The sequence below is a fragment of the Heloderma suspectum genome, chromosome 7 (genome assembly GCF_057233095.1).
Source record: "Heloderma suspectum isolate Gila_16-S chromosome 7, 16-S_ref, whole genome shotgun sequence".
Classification (NCBI taxonomy): domain Eukaryota; kingdom Metazoa; phylum Chordata; class Lepidosauria; order Squamata; family Helodermatidae; genus Heloderma; species Heloderma suspectum.
In genome coordinates, this window is record NC_139464.1 from 4,644,826 (window position 1) to 4,664,228 (window position 19,403).

At 46.6% G+C, this 19,403-nt stretch overlaps 1 protein-coding gene across 2 annotated transcripts in view; it reads left to right on the top strand.

Moving 5' to 3' along the window:
* The window catches only part of AHCYL2 (adenosylhomocysteinase like 2), a 151,447-nt gene extending 133,595 nt beyond the window's left edge, over nucleotides 1-17,852 (top strand). For both annotated transcript variants that reach the window (XM_084808928.1, XM_084808930.1), the window contains exons 11-17: nucleotides 3,149-3,219; nucleotides 3,477-3,571; nucleotides 6,454-6,552; nucleotides 6,912-6,980; nucleotides 10,483-10,561; nucleotides 10,655-10,775; nucleotides 12,094-17,852. In XM_084808928.1, coding sequence (XP_084665054.1) covers nucleotides 3,149-3,219; nucleotides 3,477-3,571; nucleotides 6,454-6,552; nucleotides 6,912-6,980; nucleotides 10,483-10,561; nucleotides 10,655-10,775; nucleotides 12,094-12,100 — 541 coding nt within the window. In that variant the 3' untranslated portion in view covers nucleotides 12,101-17,852. The remainder of the gene's footprint in view (nucleotides 1-3,148; nucleotides 3,220-3,476; nucleotides 3,572-6,453; nucleotides 6,553-6,911; nucleotides 6,981-10,482; nucleotides 10,562-10,654; nucleotides 10,776-12,093) is intronic.
* The last annotated feature ends 1,551 nt before the right edge of the window (nucleotides 17,853-19,403 follow it).

Sequence of the window (19,403 nt, forward strand, 5' to 3'; positions counted from 1 at the left end):
AATTGAAGCCACGAAGGAAAGAGGGCAGCCTTCTGCCAGTCAGGGAGATGTGCCTGGCAGAGGCTTTGACTCCTGCTTTAGTGAACTCCATTTGTCCCTCCTGTGTCAGCAACCAGCGAACAGTGTGTCAGAGTAGAAACTGAGCCAATAGAGCCCCAGAGCAGTTCTGATTCTGAGGAGGAACAGCAATCCGTGGGAGAGGAGCTCACTCATCTCTCACAAGCACAGCAGCTGGCAGAGATTCTTCCTGCCAGCATTCCTGGGATAGATAATGACCCTTGCAGTGAGAGAGCGCTGGAGGGGGGCTTGCTGGATGCTCGGCACAGATGCAGGGAGTGACGACAGATGGCGGGCGCGGAGAGGAGGCGTAGCGCTCGTTTGGCGAGCAAACAAAGGCCGTGTCCTGAGGACCCAAGGGAAAGAGGGAGGATCTCTCCCTAGCCCATAACTTCAGGGTCTTCCCATGATTCCCCTTCAAACAGGGACCAACTGCCTTACCTGGAGCTTAGGCTACTCAGCTATCTTTCCCCAGTGCTGTTCCTTGCTTTGGCACTAGCGACTAGTATTCTGAAAGAGTCATAAAGTAATAAAGGAATAAAGTCTTGGAAAGAATTCCTCGTCGTCTGTGTCCTGAGTTGGCTATTAGTGGGGACTGCAAGAGGCAGCTAGGGTGCTCCTGACACAGTGGTTGTCAGCAAAATTTGGAGGTGATGGAAGGATTGGGGGAGAAGTTAAGAGAGGCACCTGCTATTTGATATCCAATGAATTGGGCATGGCTGAGTTGTTAAAAGCCAGTTTAAATTTACAACTTGCAAAGGAGCTGGAGAACTCCAAAGATCATAGGAATCTCAACCCTCCACATCCTGATAGCTTGGGTGCCTGTCATCCATATAGCACATCATCTCAATGTTTTCTGGAGGGATGCACGATCAAAAACAAAGGCTGCATTGTTAATAGGGCAACAATTACATATCAAGGCAGAGCCACCCACAGTCCTTATTTCAGGGGTCCCCAACCTTTTTGGACCTGTGAGTTCATTTGGGAATTTGAGAAACTGCTGTGGACACCATCACAAAATGCCTAATCAGTGGATCACTGCTTTGGTGTCTACACCTGTCACATCTCTGGATTTTAGGCTGTGTCTTATTCAGCAAAAAAAAATCTTGTCTAATGGACACTGCATTGTCGCTTTAAGGGATTGTCTAATTCAGCTAATTACTGGTGATGCAATACAGCTAATGCTTCTTTTAAACGTATGTTCTGCCAGTGTCCAGTAGTTGCTTCTTTTTTGCAGGGACATCATTACACAGTAAAATTTTGTACTGGAACAGTCCTTAATATTCACTGATGTACACGCTCTTCTAAATTATTTACCTGCTTCATGGAAATTAACAAATGATCAGCATAAATTGATTCTCTGCACCCTTTTGACAGCTAAAAGGCTAATATTGCAATATGGGAAGGATAAATATTCATCTCCTCTAATGCAGTGAATTAAGGACCTTACAACACTTTCAATATTTGAAGGGGTAGCATGTAGGCATTACCTTCAAATGGATACTCATTTGGATATTTGGTCCCCTTTTTATTGAAGCCTGTGTATAATTGCTAGAGAGTTGTATGCATTTCATACAAATCTATGAACTCATATTAAAAAAAAAATTAAAAGATTTTGGGTGCCCGCAGACACCACTTTGCGAACCCCTTTGTAGTTGCCATTGGAGGTGCCCATGGGGACGTTGGGGAACCCTGTCTTATTCAAACTTTGTGAAATGCAGTCAAATTTGTTAGGAAAATCAGAGCAGCCCCGTGAGCTCAGACACCAACTCCCAGGATGTGTGTGTGTGTGTGGGGGGGGGAATTCCAGTTATCTTGGAGTTCACCTTATTAACTTGGCTTATCCTCTAGAGTAGCCTTCCCCAACCTGGGGCTCTCCAGATGTGTTGGACTACAACTCCCAGCATGTGCCACTGAGCCATGCTGGTTGGACATACAGGGAGTTGTGGACCAGCACATCTGGAGGGCATCAAGTTGGGGAACGTTGCTCTAGTGGGACTCGCACCCTGTGTTTGTACATATAGAACTTGGCTGAAAGCAAAGCAGGCCCACACCAGATGGAAGATTGCCTGGGAACCCCACGTACGCTGCCTGGAGTTCTATGAAGGATATCAGTGAAACAAATAAAACGCCACTTGGTCAGTTCCCTTCATGCAGTGGATGAAGTACGCTGCTGCCTGCAAGAGCTCATGCAACAGTAGATCAGTTTCCGTGGTGTGTCTCTTAGTCTCTAGGCTTAATTCAGGAATGCAGGAGCTGGGGGGAGGGGGAGGGGGAGCATTTGCTGCTTCTAGCATCAATGTAATGCCAGTGTTGTTTTAGTTGAATGCATTTCTTAGTTGCCTTCCAAGACGGCAGTCTTCCAAAGGCGGCTTACAATATTAAACACATTCAAAACAGTTCAAAAAGCCTACGCCAAAACATAAATAACCAACAAAAGCAGCATATGTCTAGTGTCAGGGAAGACCCAGAGTGCACAGTGGAGGTGCAATGATGATGTACTTGCACAAAGGCCTCTAGTAGCAGGCTGCCAGTGTCCTTGGGCTGCACAGATTGCTAGAGAGTACGCGCAGTGGAACAGAACTGTACCTGCACAGTGCAGACTGGACCCTCCCTGCTACCATTGTTGTGATATATGAAGCGCCCTGCACAGTGCTGCCAAGACATGGCAGGCAGTATCACGCTTGCTTTATTCTCAAACCAACAAAACTATCAGCCAGACTAGTCGGGACCTGAAATGCCCAGGAGTAAAACTTTGGCCCTGTTAATCTTGGATGGAAACGAAATTGACTTGTGTTTAGGCAGCGGTGTGGCTCCTCGTGCGGTGCTGTTGCTGTCATCCTGGCTCGTGCATATGGAGAAGCCTGCTGGGTCTCTGTTCCCCAAATGCACAAAGGACTCCAGCTGAGCAGCCTCGCCCAGTTCCTTTGAGCAAGCAGGGCCAGACCCTGCGGTATTACACATCTGTGGTTCCCAGTCCCCAGCTGCAAAGGGCTAATGCTGGTAGTCGAGGTTATAGTGAGATTTTAAAGTTTGGGTGTTTTTCTGCCGGCCTTCAGATTTTAAGGATCTGTCTGCTTATTTCTCACAGCATGGATGGCTTCCGGCTTGTGAAACTCAACGAAGTGATTCGGCAAGTCGACATTGTTATCACCTGCACAGGTACCCATTTTGCACTGCAGTGGGATTTACCTGTAAAAATGATCACACATGCCCCCTTGCCAGCCCCGCCAGTAGTTGTAGAAAATCCATAGTCGGGGCGTGCCTGGGAGGGTGGAGTGGGCACAGGTCCTGTCCCTTCCAGTCAGGCTATGTGCAAGAGAACGCGCTGCTGGATTGTACCCATTGTTACAATGGCAGGGCTACAGTAATCATTCATTGCTGTCATTTCTAATTCTCATTTCCCCTATGTTTTATAGGCAACAAAAATGTAGTGACCAGAGAACATCTTGACCGAATGAAGAACAGCTGTATTGTTTGTAACATGGGACATTCCAACACAGAAATCGATGTGGTAAGAACCGGGCATTTCTTTGCTTAGACACAGTGCGTAATGATGCAGTGCATTATTGGAAGTGTGGGAGGCTTCCAGGTCTCTGCTAGCAGAGCTACACCTAAATACAGGTAAGTGGCAGAGCTGCTCTTCTATGGGAAAGTAGAGCTCTGTGAAGCCTGGAGGTTTGTCATCTTACCAAAAGATAGTACCAGATAACTACGTTTTGTTCTTAAGAAACACTGTGTCTGGGTTCCGCTTGGGGCCTGCCTGCCTTCTGAACTAGCAAATGCCCAGAATGATTTAATAATAAAGAATACATTACCGCTTCATTGGTTACTTTTTTTAAGGAGCTCAGAGTATGAGGTTCTCCCCTCCACAATTAATCCTCTCAACAACCCTGTGAGGTAGGTTAGTCTGAGAGAGCGACTGGCCCAGGGTCTACCCAGTGAGCTACATAACTGAGTGCAGATTTAGAATCAGAGAATCATATAGAATCATAGTAGGGTTGGAAGGGGCCTACAAGACCATCGAGTCCAACCCCCTGCTCAATGCAGGAATCCAAGTCAGAGCATCCCTGACAGATGGCTGTCCAGCCTCATCTTGAGAGCCCACCACCTCCCTAGGTAATTGGTTCCATTGTCGTATTGCTCTAACAGTCAGGAAGTTTTTCCTGATGTTCAGCCGGAATCTGGCTTCCTGTCACTTGAGCTCATTCTTCCGTGTCCTGCACTCTGGGATGATCGAGAAGAGATCCTGGCCTTCCTCTCTGTGACAATCTTTCAAGTACTTGAAGAGCGCTATCATATCTCCCCTCAGTCTTCTCTTCTCAAGGATAAACATGCTCAGTTCTTTCAGTCTCTCTTCATAGGGCTTTGATTCCAGTCCCCTGATCATCTTTGTTGCCCTCCTCTGGACCCTCTCCAGCTTGTCTGCATCCTTCTTAAAGTGCAGTGCCCACAATTGGACACAGTACTCCAGATGAGGCCTAACCAGTGCTGAGTAGAGGGGAACTAGTACTTCCCAGGATTTGGAAGCTATGCTTCTATTAATGCAGCCCAAAAGAGCATTTGCCTTTTTTGCAGCCACATCACATTGTTGGCTCATCTTCAGCTTGTGATCGACAACAATTCCAAGAACCTTCTCACTTGTAGTGCTGTTGAGCCACGTATCCCCATCTTGTAACGGTGCATTTCGTTTCTTTTTCCGAACCCAGCTCTACTGGTCCTGGTCTGACACTAACCACTATGCCCAGCTAGCTATTATAATATAATAAATGTTAACATTTGAATAGACATAATGTAGATCAGGGTTGAGGCATGAGGAGAAGTGGCTAATTCAAAAGGCAACGTAGAATCTGTTTGTGAAAGCATTCTTGAGCTAAGTCTTGTCCATCCTGTTCCAGCCTCTCATCAAGTGCTCTTTCGACCCATCCTCACATCAGTAGAAGCAGATGAGAGTGTGGGATAGCTTTATTCACCTCTGGCCTTCCCAAACAGCATGAGAGGGATGGCTGGCATTTGTTCCTATTGAAAAGCAGAAAGGGCCAGCCTGAAGCATCCAAGTTGGGGGGAAAGAGATCAGCAGTGGAGCTCAAGGCTGTTAGGACATCTGCTGGAATGCCAGTTCGTGTTCAGCTTCTGCAGTAAATTAGTAAATGTGCATTGCTCATAAGAGCTTCCTTCCGATCAGACCTTTCCTTGTGGCGGTGGCCACATAGGAATTGAGGAATCCAAGCCAATTTTTTTACTCTTTCTGTGTATTTTTGTATCATCCCCCAAAATATTGCTACTCATGGGTAACCACTGAAATTACTTGGGCAGGTGGGTTAGCCCTAGCTGGATGTGCTCTTTCCACCTATCTGTGCTGGCAGAGCACTTGGGTTTGCGTTGGTCCCTTACTGGTCTGCTGATTTCCTGCCCGGGACTGTTTCAGAGAGGGGGTGGAGTGCCTTTGCCTGGGCTGTTTCTGCACTGCTAACTCTGTAAAAGTCAATTTTTTTAATATCCCTTTTTTGTAATTACTGCATTCCAGGTGGGTTCAGAAGGGGTAAAGATACAACAACATCAATTTTGAATTAATTACCAAAATGAATAAATCACCAAAAATGACCTCAGAACAATGTCAGTAATCAGTGCAATACTTCGTTCCTAACAATTCATTATACCAGTAGTATAATATTCATTATACCCAGTAGTAGCAACATTAAATAGTAAATAGTCACAATTTGTTTACCCAAAAGCATTTGAATTCTCTAGTTTGGAGAGAAGTTTATTAAGGGTGGGACATTAGATGAGTGTAACGTTATGCATGGTGTGGGGGAAGTACATAGGTGCTCTCCCATAATGCTAAAACCCAGTAGGGCCATCCCATGAAGCTGAATAGTGTGAGATTCAAGATAGACTAAAAGTTCTTCACAGGCACATAATTACTCTACAGAATTCACTTCCATGGTCTCTGACTTAGAGGGCCTTAAGGCGGGATGACACAAGTTCATGGCAGAGGAGGAGGAGAGGTTTGTCAACAGCTGTTGGCCATTATCGCTCACTGGGGCCTCCATGGTCAGAGGCAAGACCGGTTGCTGGGGTGGGCAACCAGCTGATGAGAGCTGTTGCCTTCCTGCCCAGCTTCTTGGATTCCTGGACACATCTGGCTGGCCACTTGGGAAACAGGACGTGGAGCTAGATGGGTGCCGCCCCCAGTCTGATTCAGCAAAGCAGTGCTTGGTTCTTACCTACTTGAGTGTTGAACTGGCCATCAGGCCCCCAACCACCTCAGGTCATGGTTTCTTTATGCATATCTTAGAGAGATGGAAAGTTAGGTGGGTTGTCCCCCCTCCAGAGACCTTAAATCCCACTCAGCCTACAAAAAGTTATACTGACTTTTCCTGTGCTGTCTTTCAGGCTAGCTTGCGTACACCTGAACTGACGTGGGAGAGGGTGAGGTCTCAGGTAGACCATGTCATTTGGCCTGACGGGAAGAGGATAGTGCTGCTGGCAGAGGTAAGTCAGCAGCAGCCATGGAACCCAGGAGAGCTTTGGAGATCGGGTGGAACCTGCACAGATGAGTGGGCACCAGGAGCTCCCTCAGTGCAGTTGTGAATTAGAAGGTGATCGACTGGTGAGGGCCCAGTTCAGGCCTGGGAGGTGTCCAGATGCTGACGGGTTAGATGCTTCTCCCTAGAGCTTGCATCCTGGCTGAATCAAAGGCTGTGCTGACTAAGTTCACTTCCATTCGAGCTCACTCCTGTTGCTTCCTCCTCACATTTGATGTTGGGGTTTGATTGCTGATTCCCCACACAGATCGGGGGATCTGCCAGTGGAGAAGACAGTGTTGCTGCAGAAACATGTTTGTTTTTCAGGGACGCCTGCTGAACCTGAGCTGTTCCACAGTTCCAACCTTTGTGCTGTCAATCACAGCAACTACCCAGGTGAGTGGGATATGGGGGTGGGGGTGCTCAAGAAACTTGGCCTTGCCTTCCTGGATCAGACCAAAGACCATTTATTTCAGCACTCTGTAATAATGGCAATGTTGTGGATTGGTCCCAACACTCTCAGCTTGCCTGGGGCACTCAGAAAGGCAGCGCAAGTGTTTTCTGAGTTTGCACACCTCACTTCTTGCAGCTTAAGGGGTCCCGCTCAGGGTGCCTTTTCTGAGGTCCCATAAGATCTTGAAGCCAGCACTGCAGGGAAGCTTCGAAGCAGGATATAATGTTAAGTTGCCACCCGCTGCTCTTCTTCCTGTAGCGTCTGATATACGGAAGAGTTCTGTCTGTGAACGTAGCTCTTGTGCCCAAGAGCTGCTGATAGACTTCTCCTCCATGACTTTGCCTAATCCTTCATTTTAAAAAAAGCCATCTCGACTATTGGCCATTATCCCATCTTGCAGCCACGTATTGCACAAGTTAGTTATGCTTTGTGTGATGAAGTACTTTCTTTTGTCTGTCTCAAATCTACTGCAAATCTTGTTCATTGTATGACTCCCAAGTTCTAGTACTATATGAGAGGGATGTCTCTCTTGCCATTTTCCACACCATTCATGATTTTATAAATGTCGATCATGGTCTGCCCCCCTCCCCCCATCATCTTTATTTCCTAAACTACAAAGCCCCAAACGTGTTAGGTTTGCTTCATAGGGAAAGTGCTCCAACCTCTCCTTGCTCATGCTTGTTGCTCTTAATTATATTCTTCTTGAGATAGGACAAGGACTGTACCCAGCATTGCAAATGTGGCTGCACTAGATCTATACAAAGGCATTAGGGCACTTTCCTTTTTATTTTCGGTTCCTTTCCCAACAATTCATAACATGGAATTTGCCTTTGTCACTACTGCAGCACTCTGTGATGACTTCCAGTGTGACCCCAAGATTTGTTTCCTGGGTGGTCGCTACCAATTTAGACCTGTGCATATGTAGTTAGGATTTTTCTTCCACCGTGTGCATCCCTTGGCACTTAATTACATTTATTCTCATCTGCCATTCTGGCATCCACTTTAGAGAAGATCCTTTTGGAGCTCTTCATGGTGTACTTACGATTTTACCATTCTGAATAATTTGGTGTTGACTGTGAGCCAAAGTGAGGAGAAAGGCCCCTTAGAGTATGAGGGAAGCGAGATTCAGACTATTACTACAGGAGGCAAGCACTTGGTAGCCTTGCATATCTGGGTCAGCATTTACCCAGGATGGGCAGAGGCCCACTCCAACCTGGCAGCTGATGTTACCCCTATGCCTTCAGCCCCTGGAAACAAAGTGAACAGTGCTAGGAGCTAAAGAACGTTGCTAGCTGAGTACATTTATGAAGGAGATGTGACCCTTAGTGTGGTCTCACTCCATCTTGAGTGCCACTTTTGGGTAGAAAAGCAGGGTACAAATAAAATAATAAGTAAAATCCCTCATTTGTGGCTCATTGGAGAAAGAAGGGGGCTCTTCCCCTTTCCTCTCCCCCATACCATTTTCAAATACCTGTCCCCTCCCCCACACACAGTGCATCCACCTTCTGGACTATCACTCCCCACAGTCAGAGACGATGCTGAGTGGAGCAGGTCTGTGCAGAGGGCTCCCGCCCCCATCCCCCGCAGCTGGCATGTGTTCTCCAGCCCCTGTGTTCAACTTATGAGACGTGGGAAGGATCAGGAGGGGAAAGAGTTTGGGGCTGTGTCAAAGATGGGATATTTACACTTCATTCATCCCATTGCTCTGACCACGAACTGTGGAGGGTCGTGACCTGGGATGCTTCCAGATAAAGGGCTCCTAGTGCTGTCGGTCAGAAGGCATCCTACCCTTTTCTCCTTAAGGGATCTTCTGCAGTGAGAGAAAAGATGGGGGAAGGGGTGGGCAAAGACAGAAGAATTACGAGTGAAGGGCAATTGTCAGGGTGGAAACTGAGCCGATAAAACCACAGAGCAGTTCTGATTCTGAGGAGGATCAGCAGTCTGTGGGAAAGGAGCCAGCTCATCCCTCACAGGCACAGCAGCTGGCAGAGATTCTTCCTGCCAGCACTCCTGAGATAGATAGTGACCCTGGCAGCGAGAGAGTGCGGGAGGGGGGGGCTTGCTGGATGCTCGACGCAGACGCAGGGAGCGACGAGCGATGGAGGGCGCGGAAAGGAGGCATAGCGCCCGTTTGGCGCGCAAGCAACGGCGCGTCCCGTGGACCCAAGGGAAAGAGGGAGGAACTCTCCCTAGCCTGTAAGTTCAGGGTCTGCAAGTGATTCTCCTTCAAACGGGGACCAACTGCTTACCCGGAGCATAGGCAACTCTGCTGTTCATTGCTTAGTCGCTGGTGATTAGCATCTGAAAGAGTCATTAAGTTGTAAAAGGATTAAAGCCTTGAAAAGAATCCTTTCATCCGTGTCTTGAGTTGGCTATTGGAGTGTACTGAAAGAGGCCGCTAGGGCACTCCTGACAGCGATGCTATGTAGACCCCCTGTAAGATTCTGTGAATGTCAGGGTGAGGGCAGGAGAAAAGCCTTGCCTTGAAGGATCCTTAGTCCCACAATGGTCCCCAAATGTGGAAGGCCAGCATAGCCAGTGCAAGTTGCAGTCCAGCACATCCGGAGGGGCCCACGTTGGGGAAGGCTCACCTGGGCGTCACTGCTTCCCTCTTTCTCAGGCACTTCTCTGGCGGAACTGAGCACACTGGCCGCACTGCTTCCGTCCACCCCTGACTGTTGGCAGCTGGCCCTTTTTATACACACTCAGGACCCTGTGACCTATGACCTTCTACCACCTCTATATTTGCCAGCCCATGGGCCTATATTTATGATAGTTAAAATAATGTTTGCCTTTCAAAACCTGTCCTTTAATTTTCCTGTCTAGTATATAAACTGACAGGATTAACTGTCATCAAGGATGGGCAATGTGTTCCAAATGTTTAGGCCTACAGCTCCCTAGACAGCATAGCCAGTGGTGAGAGATCATGGGAGTTGCAGGCTAAACTATTTGGAGGGCCACAAGTTGCTCACCCCTGCGAGGTCTGCAACAGTTTTCTTGGGAACTGCAGCAACTTTACTGACAGCAGACTGCCAACAATAATCCTGGCATGTAAAGTAACAGGCTTCAGTTACATTCAACCCTTTTAATTCTCACTGTTAACCTCTCATAATCACCACGATACTATGTTCTGTTTTTTACATTTACATAAAATTTAAAGGACATTTCACCTCAGACTGCTTGGTTCTCCACAGGCTGATATGGAAGAGATCCTGCTGAATGGTTGAGTCCTAGTTTGGATGAGCTTCTGACCTCTTCTGATTCTGTTTCTAATAACAAAACACTCACCATTGGGTATTCCAGTAGACTTAAGCAACTGCTGATGGGCAGATTTTGTGTGGGTTGAGTCTCGGTTTAACAAGATTTTATTTAAGGTTTATGTATTTATTTTAAATTACTTTTAGGCCACTGTTAAGCATAGAAACTCTTTTTATTTGTTTCCAGGCTCTTGCCTTGATAGAGCTCTACAACGCACCGGAGGGACGCTACAAGCAGGATGTCTACCTGTTGCCTAAAAAAATGGGTAAGCTTCATCCGTCACCTCCATTACTATACGGCAAGATCCCTGTGTTTATGATAAGCCTTGCTAATTTAGTGCTGTTCTTTTTTCTTTCAGATGAGTATGTGGCAAGTCTTCATCTCCCAACATTTGACGCGCACCTGACGGAACTTACAGATGAGCAAGCAAAATACTTGGGGCTAAATAAAAATGGGCCTTTCAAACCAAACTACTACAGGTACTTCCCTTTTGTTAAAATAAAAAGTAAAAGTATCTGAAGGGCATACAATCCGCCGGGAACTTTTCCTATTCAAGCCCCATGGGAACTGACTAGTTTCCTTGGGGGTTCCCTGAGGAGGGAGTGTGTGTAACCTCACCTGGGACTTTAGATTGTATGGGCAGGGGGGGCAATTTGCAGGCTCCTTTTGCACGTTCCAGTGGTGAAGTTAACCTGGCCTTGAATCCTTCCAGTGAGTCTTCACCGGGAATGGGTAATTCTGCCATGTCCACGTTAGGTGTGATGGGGATAATTTGGTCGCTCTGGCACACCATCGCTCTAAGGGGGTTGCCTCTTGAATCTCTGTGTGAACCACTGCTCTGGGCTTGCCTTTTCCCAATAAGGAAGCCCTTCTAGACCAAGGATTCTCTCAGGACCACGGGAACGGGCAAGCGCTGCTGGTCCTTGCATGCTTAAATTGAACAAAGGTGCTTCCCGTTTTAATTCGGGAGGGAAAGTGTGCCACCACAGCTATCAGAACTTTGGGAAACTCTACAGTGAAGCAGGTGGGGCAGCTACACTTGTCAGTACATATAATGTCCCATGTACAGATGCAAGAGTTTGTGTCAAGGTCTGAACTCTAGGCTGGATGGCAACTAAACTGATTTTGTGTGAATTGGCAGAGACCAAATAGGTACGACGAGACCTTCATATGTGATCAGGTTGTCTTGGTGTGAGTATGTTTGGCAGGATTCTCAGTTATACCAAACATTTTGGTTGAAGATTATAGGAGAAGATAGACTTTTGTAGTCGCCGCGTGGCAGGAAGCAAAAAGAGCAAGGTCTAGGGAATCCCACAGCTGCAAAAGTCTAACCAAATGGTAAAGGCAGCAGAGTTCCTATTGCATTGCATCCCTGCTTCCAACAATGCAGAGACTGTCAAAGTCATAACTTGGTTTGGGGTGACGATAGAGATAGAAGCTGGTTGGGTCTGACTGTGCCCAAGGGTCTCATGATCAGAGCTTGATGGACTTCACAGTGCCACACTAGTGCACAGAAATTATGGTTGCTTGCCAGGACAGTTTAATCCAACTAAATGAATTGGCTTTCCTACTTTGTCAGTCTCTTTCTTGAATACAGTATGACACTGTTTCCAGGAAAGGTGTTCAGTCTGGCTTAGGTTGCATCAGGAATCAGGTGTGGGAGCTCAGAAATATTACAAGACAAATGCCAAAGCATTGCGCAAGGCCCGTTTTCCTACCCTCCCCACAAATGTCTCTTGAGGGGGAATAAAGGTGGATGCTTTTGGCTAACCCAGTTGTTTTGTGATTTTTGAACAGGTATTAATTTCCTGTGGCTGTAGCTGGAAGGAAGGGGAGGAACAAGAATCCCAAGACCTCTCTCGGCTACTGTACAGGACGAACCAGTACAAGCTTCTGAAGTTAGAACCAGGCTTGCTGCCGTAGTACACAGTGTGTTAGGTTATTTATTTATTAAACTAGAATACTGTAAATGCGGCCTCTGCCAATGGTGTTTTTTAAACTGCCATGGGACTGTAAGATGATGGACCTCGGGTTTTTTTCGTTGGGGGTGGGATGGCAAGCTGTAGTTGGAGGTGGGGGAAAGAGCATCTGGCCAAATGAACTTTACAGCAGGCTCTTGTCAGCTTCAAGCCATCTGTTGTCACTGTCTAATCCCATGTATAGCAAGGGGTCAAAGGAAGCAGCCAAAGTGAGATGGGAGTGAGAAGAGCAGGTATCGAGGACATCCATCTCTCTTGGTTTCTTTTGTCTCATGTTTTCAAGCCATGGCAGTTGGGAAAGTAGCTGCAGCTTTGCAGGGCAGTTAGGAGCTGCCCTTGCCATGTTAAAATGGAAGTCCCAAAACCTATTTCTCCAGATGCTGCTTAAGACAGTTCCAACCTCATTGCAGGAAACCCACTTCTTTTCTTAGCTGCTTGCGCAAAGGGGGCAACTTTTGGGGAGCAGGGCCAAACAAAGGTTGTCACTCACACACCTTGCTGGGGAGGGATCTTCTGGAGTCTGTGGAACAGTCACCAGTTTTGTGTAAGATCGTTGTCGTGCTTCTGCAGGGTTTATACGCAAGTTATGGCCAGCCCTATCCTTTTCCAAACCTACCAAAGCTGTGCTCTCGGGGGACTGTGGTGCTGGGGCATCAGGCACTCGTCAAGCTGATAAGTGGCCAAGCAACGCATTTGACAACCATTGCTTGCGTTTTATCAGTTCCTTGGAAAGCTTGTAATTCACAATTCACGTGTCACTGTGGAACAGTGCAACCAGCACAAAACAGAACCTGCCTGTGAGGATCTTTCTTGGTTCACAATCCTTCTCTGTGTGCCCAGGGATTTCAGTCCTTGCTGAGAGTAATTTTTGAGACCCATCTATATTTGATCATGAAGAATTTCTGACCCTCCCCTGGTTGGGCACTGTTTTTAACTGTTTCAAACACTCTCAAATCTGATCTGGGACTTCGTTTGCCCAAGCTCCCAAGGTGACAAAAGTACTACTTTTCAGTTATCCACAAAAATTGGGCAAAGCCCAGTAACGTGAACTGAACCAAGGTGTTAGCTAAAGACTTTTGGCTTGTTCCAGCGGGAACATCTCCTGACCAAGATGCCTTGAAATGGATGAGTCTTGGACTTCTGCGATCTTGCACATGTCCCATCCATTTTAATGTGTCTTGCACAAGAGGTGTTTCCACTGGATTCTGTCTGTCGTGTCTAGATGATGCATGAAAGGGAACCCCACCAAAACACAGCAGTGTTGCCTCGAGCAAGGGAATAATTGCATGGCAGGCTGTGGAAACTCTACGACTCAAAATGCAGTCAGTTGAGGGCACTTCCTACCCCTCGTATTTGAAGAATAAATGTCCTCCTCTCCCCACTGTAGAGTTGCCCACATGCCTGTGGCATTTCCACTTGCCTGCTCAAGGGAAAGTGACCATTCAGCATTTGAATCACTGGCAAGAGTTGTTGTCAGGCAGCAATTCAGAAAGAAATTAAGCATGTGGGGGCAGCATTGTGCAAGACCATGAAAACTAGAGGGAAACAGTTGTCCCGTAGGGAGGGTAGCCCTAAGGTTGCTTTTCTGTTTGAGCCCCTGCTGCTTTGCAGTGTCCTTGGGGACAAGCACGCAGAAAACCCTTAGGGTGCATCCAGACCAACATTCTTCTTGCAGTTAATTTTAGTTTTGTGTTGCCTTTTGCTGGTACTGATCTTTGAAAATACCCTGTATCTGCTTAGTATCTGGCATTGTAGCCTCAGATTTTATTTTTTTTTAATGTCTTAATCCTCTGAATTGGCACTGTTGCACCTGCGTGCCTATACCCACCCTAGTGAATTTGATTCGTTTTACCAGAAAAGAGGGTGTGGTGGGTTGAGCCTTCCAAATGGGATCACAAAGGGCCTGAGTTCAGGGATGGTTGAGCTTCTGCTAAAATAAAAGAACAGGTCGAATGAACACCGTGGCTGGGTGCGCCTGATCGTAGGGGAGCAAACTAACAATTAGGAAATAGTTTGAAAATAGAAAAGCATCTCCTGATTTGGGAGGGCGGGGGCTGTGACAAAGGCCTGGAAGTGGGACAATGCAAATGGCAAATGCTTGTGTTACTTTGAGGCCTGCGTGTTTGGGGGTGGGGGGGAACATGGAGTGCGTACAGCGACCGAGCTGCCAGACTCACAGCAGACTTTGTGGCTGCCTGTGTGTTTGGCGGTGAAACCCTGCCAGTCTAGAGACATCCTTTATCCTTTCAGTACCAAAGGTTAATCTGGCTCTGATGTCTCTGGGGGTCGTGACTATGCAGAGGGTCTGGCTGTGTGATGCTCCAGCAACCGTTGCAAATCTAAACGATGAGTTTTAATGCCAATCACATAGGAAGAGGCTGTTGAGCAGTTTTGTTGTTTGTAATGCAGGCTGGGTTTATTCTTTTCTTTTTTTTTAAGGAAATAAATCATGTTGATTCTTTTGCTTCTCAGAGTATAGTTTGCAGCTGCTTGCCTTCTCCCTGGAGTCAGTCTGGTGCATCTGATACTGGGACACTTGAAGTGAAACTACCTGGGTTTCTTAACCGGCCAGACCCAGGGTACTGCGGGGGGGCGGGGGGAGTGCAGCTAAGTGGTAAGGACATTAGTAAAGATGGTGCTTCAGCATTAGAGCCACGTTCACACTGGAGGTTGTATTCACATCTAGCTACAAAATAGTGAAAGAACAGATACTTTTGCACCACAGCAAGAAGACCCTTTAGCCCAGGAAAAAAGGGTGGGCACGTGAATACACCACCACCCCGAGTTGCAGGTGACTCTGACTAGACTGCTCCATATGGACTATGAAATACCTTAGCAACATGAAGCACAGAGTCACCTTTGTCTCACCTGCAGTCTGGTCAGGTTTGCCTTGTCCTCTTAACTTGGATCTAGCAGCATTAAACCTACTACAAGTAGTATGGTTTTGGTCTGGAGGCAGACTAGTGCTCCTGTGCGTGTGTCTCAGCTGCCGTGCCTCCTTAGGATGCTGAGTGGGTGTTCAGCATGGTTGATGCAGCCTCCCGACTACCTAGTAGAGACCTGGACTATAGATGCGTTGGGGATAGGGCTGGTGGAGCAAGCTTTAAAACAACTCCATCCTTCCCTTTTGACTCCGCAAGTCAGATCTCACCTCCTGAATCCAGGATTTATTTGCTACAGGAATGTTTCTGAAGATGTTCTCCTTTGGGCATAGATTCCCTGGCTCTCAAATTGTGGCAACTCCTCTTCCGTTCTCTGGTAGCCCACAGGTGCAAAGCTTCTCCATTCTCTATCCTTGTGCTTCACTGAGAGCATAAGAATGCTCAGGTGTTCCTCCTTGTGGGAGGCTTCCTGCAGTCACATTCTCTTCTTGCACACTGGCGTGCCTCCCGTTGGTGTAGCAGAATACTCACCTGTCCTTCCTTGCCATCCTGTCAGCTCCTGGAGAGGAAGGGTCGTTTCTCTTGTTACTTTTTAAAGACACAGGAGCATCCTCCAAAGCCACAACCAGCTTGGAAGATGGGCGCAAATGCAGTATTATCATTTTAAACGTATTCCCTACACTGTCCTCTCTGTAACATCAGAGAAGCTGCAACATGTTACACAGGTCTGCGTCTCTCTCGCCTGCACCTACCTACACCTTAGCGGATGTTCTGAGCCCCATGACCTGCACAAGCATGTGTCTTTAAAAGGTGGCTGGAAGCTACCTTAAGCGGGGCTTCATCAAATGTGAGGTACTAAAGAGGTGTTTGGAGCAAGAGCCCTGGGGCTGTGCTCGTGCTTTTCCAAACGGGACGATTGGGCACACCTTGTACACTTGTTAGAAGGAATGTGCTTTGTCTGGACATTCCTTGTGTGGCTTGAGCAGCAAACCAGTTGCAGGGCAATGAATGGGAGTAGACAGGTGAAGGCCTGGGAAAAGAATGGGGTGAGGGAATTAAAACGTTCAAAACAACCTATTCCCCCCAATCCCCCCCACACACACTTTTTTTCCAAGAACAAAAAAGTCCCTGGGAAAAACGGGGTTTCCCCTGTATGTCTCCCCCTCAGTTGCTTCCCAGGCCTTCACATCTCTAAATGAGAAGCATCTTAAGGTCAGGAGACACTCTTGCATGGATTGTAGCTAACTGTTTTTAGGCAGAGAAGCTGCCTGCAGTCTTGGGTAGGGATGTACGGACTGTGTAAAATCCACTCCCTCTGTGTTTCGCGGATTGTCGGGCACCTTTTGTTCCGTCATCCGCCCACAGACAGATGCGAATATTTTTTTTGTCGTCAAGTGGAAAATACGGAACTAATTACGTAAATATTTATGTAAATATTTACGCAAGTATTTACATAATTTATCTCAGTACCTAACATTTAGTGTATCGTCCCCCATTCCATTCAACATTTCCTCAGCAGAAATTTACGTATTTTTCTACAGATTTATATGCGTAAATTTCGGGAAAGTAAAAAAAAATCATCTGAAAGACCACAGACTCCGCAGGGCCTGAGGGGGTCGCTCCGCAGCGGATTCCGCAGGTCAGAGTCTTAGAAATCCAAGCTCATTTTAATCCATGTCGAATTTCTCCAGCATCCCGCCCTAGTCTTGGGGACAGAGCAGGGTGGGGGGAAGCTCTGTGTTTGCAGGTAGATGGCCAGTGGCTCTTGTAGGCTGCACTCGGGTCAGGAATAAGAGTTATGTAGAGGACCATTTGGGGGAAGGGAAGCAGCAGGGGCTGCTCAGAGAGACAGGCAAGCGGGCCACCCAGGTCAGCGGGCCCATCTAATCAGCATTCTTCTTGCGTAGCTTTGGTTTTGTCGGGAAGAGTGATCCTGTGACCCCCATTGCTTAATTTTTGGAGTGATGTTACTGTGGGGAGGGAGGGGGAAGCCCTCTGAGTAGAATGGAGCAAAACCTAGTCCCCTACCCCAGGCAAGAAACACAACCATTCCGCCCATGTTGGCCCTAAAAGTGTGTAATCTGAAGAGGGGGGAGTGTGAGGGTGTGGGGGGAAGGGGAGTCACTTACCTACTCCGTGTCTGTCACTAGCTAGAGCGTGTGATGGTGCTATGCTCATTTGTAAATTGTTTGTGCTAATCATTTTTACGTTTGTAGAATGGGAAGGGGGAGAGGAACAAAAATGTCCCACAAAAAATAGGCTTTTATCCCCCTGTGATTTAAAAAAAAAAGTCTCTGTGTTCTGCATATTTTTTTTATCTGTAAGCTATTTTGCTTGCTCAGCTTTTCCTAATCAGTTTGGAATTGCCATACTCTGATCATCTCTAAATTTAAACTGTGTAATGTTTTATTTTCTAATGTAACATTTTAAAGGCTATTAAAGAAAAAAAAAAGATAGGAGACACCAGCAAAAAAAAAAAAAAGCCGCATAAGGAAAAACAATTGTTTTCAAAATGTCAGAAACCAGGAAACAAAGATCATGTCATGATTCTCCACTAAGGGAAGTTTTAAAAAAACATATGAGATTATAATATTTTCAAAAGGATGTTTTAAATATTAATGTCTGAGTGATTGTATTAGATCAGCAATAAGGACTCTGTAATCTCAAAATTACAAATAAAGTCTTGTAAAATCCACTTTGTTCTCTCAGAAGTTTTTAATGAGCTTTTGCGTCCTTTGGATATGCCTGGATTGAGGCAGTCATGATGCAGGCCCCCGAGTTCTCAGCTGAGGTGGCGAATCCACAGGCAGCCTCTCCTGTCCAAATGGGAAGAGAATCTGCGTGGCTTGGGCCAAGAGCCGCCTGGAAGTCATCCTGGATGCTGAAGTAACTTACGGGGACATTTGTGGGTGTTAAGAGGGATAGAAGAAGCTCATTCTGAAGTCAAACAAGTTCTGCTATGCTGACAACCACTCATCTCTTTCAACAGTCCAACTCGTTCCATCTGAGGTGCTGGGGCATCTTCCGTTTCACTGCCACTACTTATTAGTTCTATTTCACACTGAAACATACGTGTATTTCAATGATATTGAAATACATGTGCACGTTCTCTCGCATACTTGCTAGGGATAATTACCTGAAAAATGTTATTTACAACTTTGAACCGGCCACACTTGCCTAATACTGTATTTGCAATTGGCATCCATTAATTAGGGACGGGTTGCACCTCACAAAGGCTGGGAAGAATGTGTTTGGCCACAGCATGAAGAACTTCATCAGGAGGGCTTTAAACGGAATCCTACGGGAAAGGGAGATGTAATGTTGGGGGTAACAATGGACCGCTCATGCCCCGCGACGGAGAGAACAGCTCTAATAGCCCCCAATAATAGTCTTCAGAAACATGTAGGAAGAAAGCCAGACTATAAAGCACACAGTCTTCAATGTCTATATACTAATGCCCAGAGTATGGGAAACAAACAGAACGAACTTGAACTCTTAATACAGGAGGGAAATTATGACTTGTTAGGTATAACTGAGACTTGATGGGATGACTCCCATGACTGGAATACAGCAATTGAAGGATATAACTTGTTCAAAAAGAACAGGAGGAACAGAAAGGGAGGTGGGGTTGCACTATATGTGAAAAATACATATCTCTGCACAGAAATACAGGAGGATGAGCTTGGTAGCCCCATCGAGAGCATTTGGATCAAAATAAACGGCGCAAAGAATAAAAGGAACCTGGTGGTCAGAGTGTACCACCCAATCAAGGAGAAGATGAGGATGAAACTTTTGAAAAGCAAATAGCCAATGTTTCAAGGAATCATGATGCAGTAGTAATGGGGGACTTCAATGTCCCCGATATTTGTTGAGACAAATTCTGCAAAACATGGCCCCTCCAGGAAATTCCTGACTTGTGTGGTGGATATCTTCCCCCTACAGAAAGTAGAGGAAGGAACTAGAGGATTGGCTATCCTTGACTTGATCCTAACCAACAGAGATGACTTAGTGGATAAAGTAGCAGTTACAGGAACTCTGGGGGAAAGCGACCATGTTATACTTGAGTCCTTGGTTCTAAAGGAAGCAAAAGCTGAGTGTAGCCAAACGCATACCCTGGATTTTAGAAACACTGATTTTAATAAACTCAGAACAATGATCAGTAAGGCCCCATGGCAAGCGACTCTAACGAGAAAAGGAGTCCAAGACGGGTGGGAGTTTTTAAAAAAGGAAATTCTGAAGGCACAAT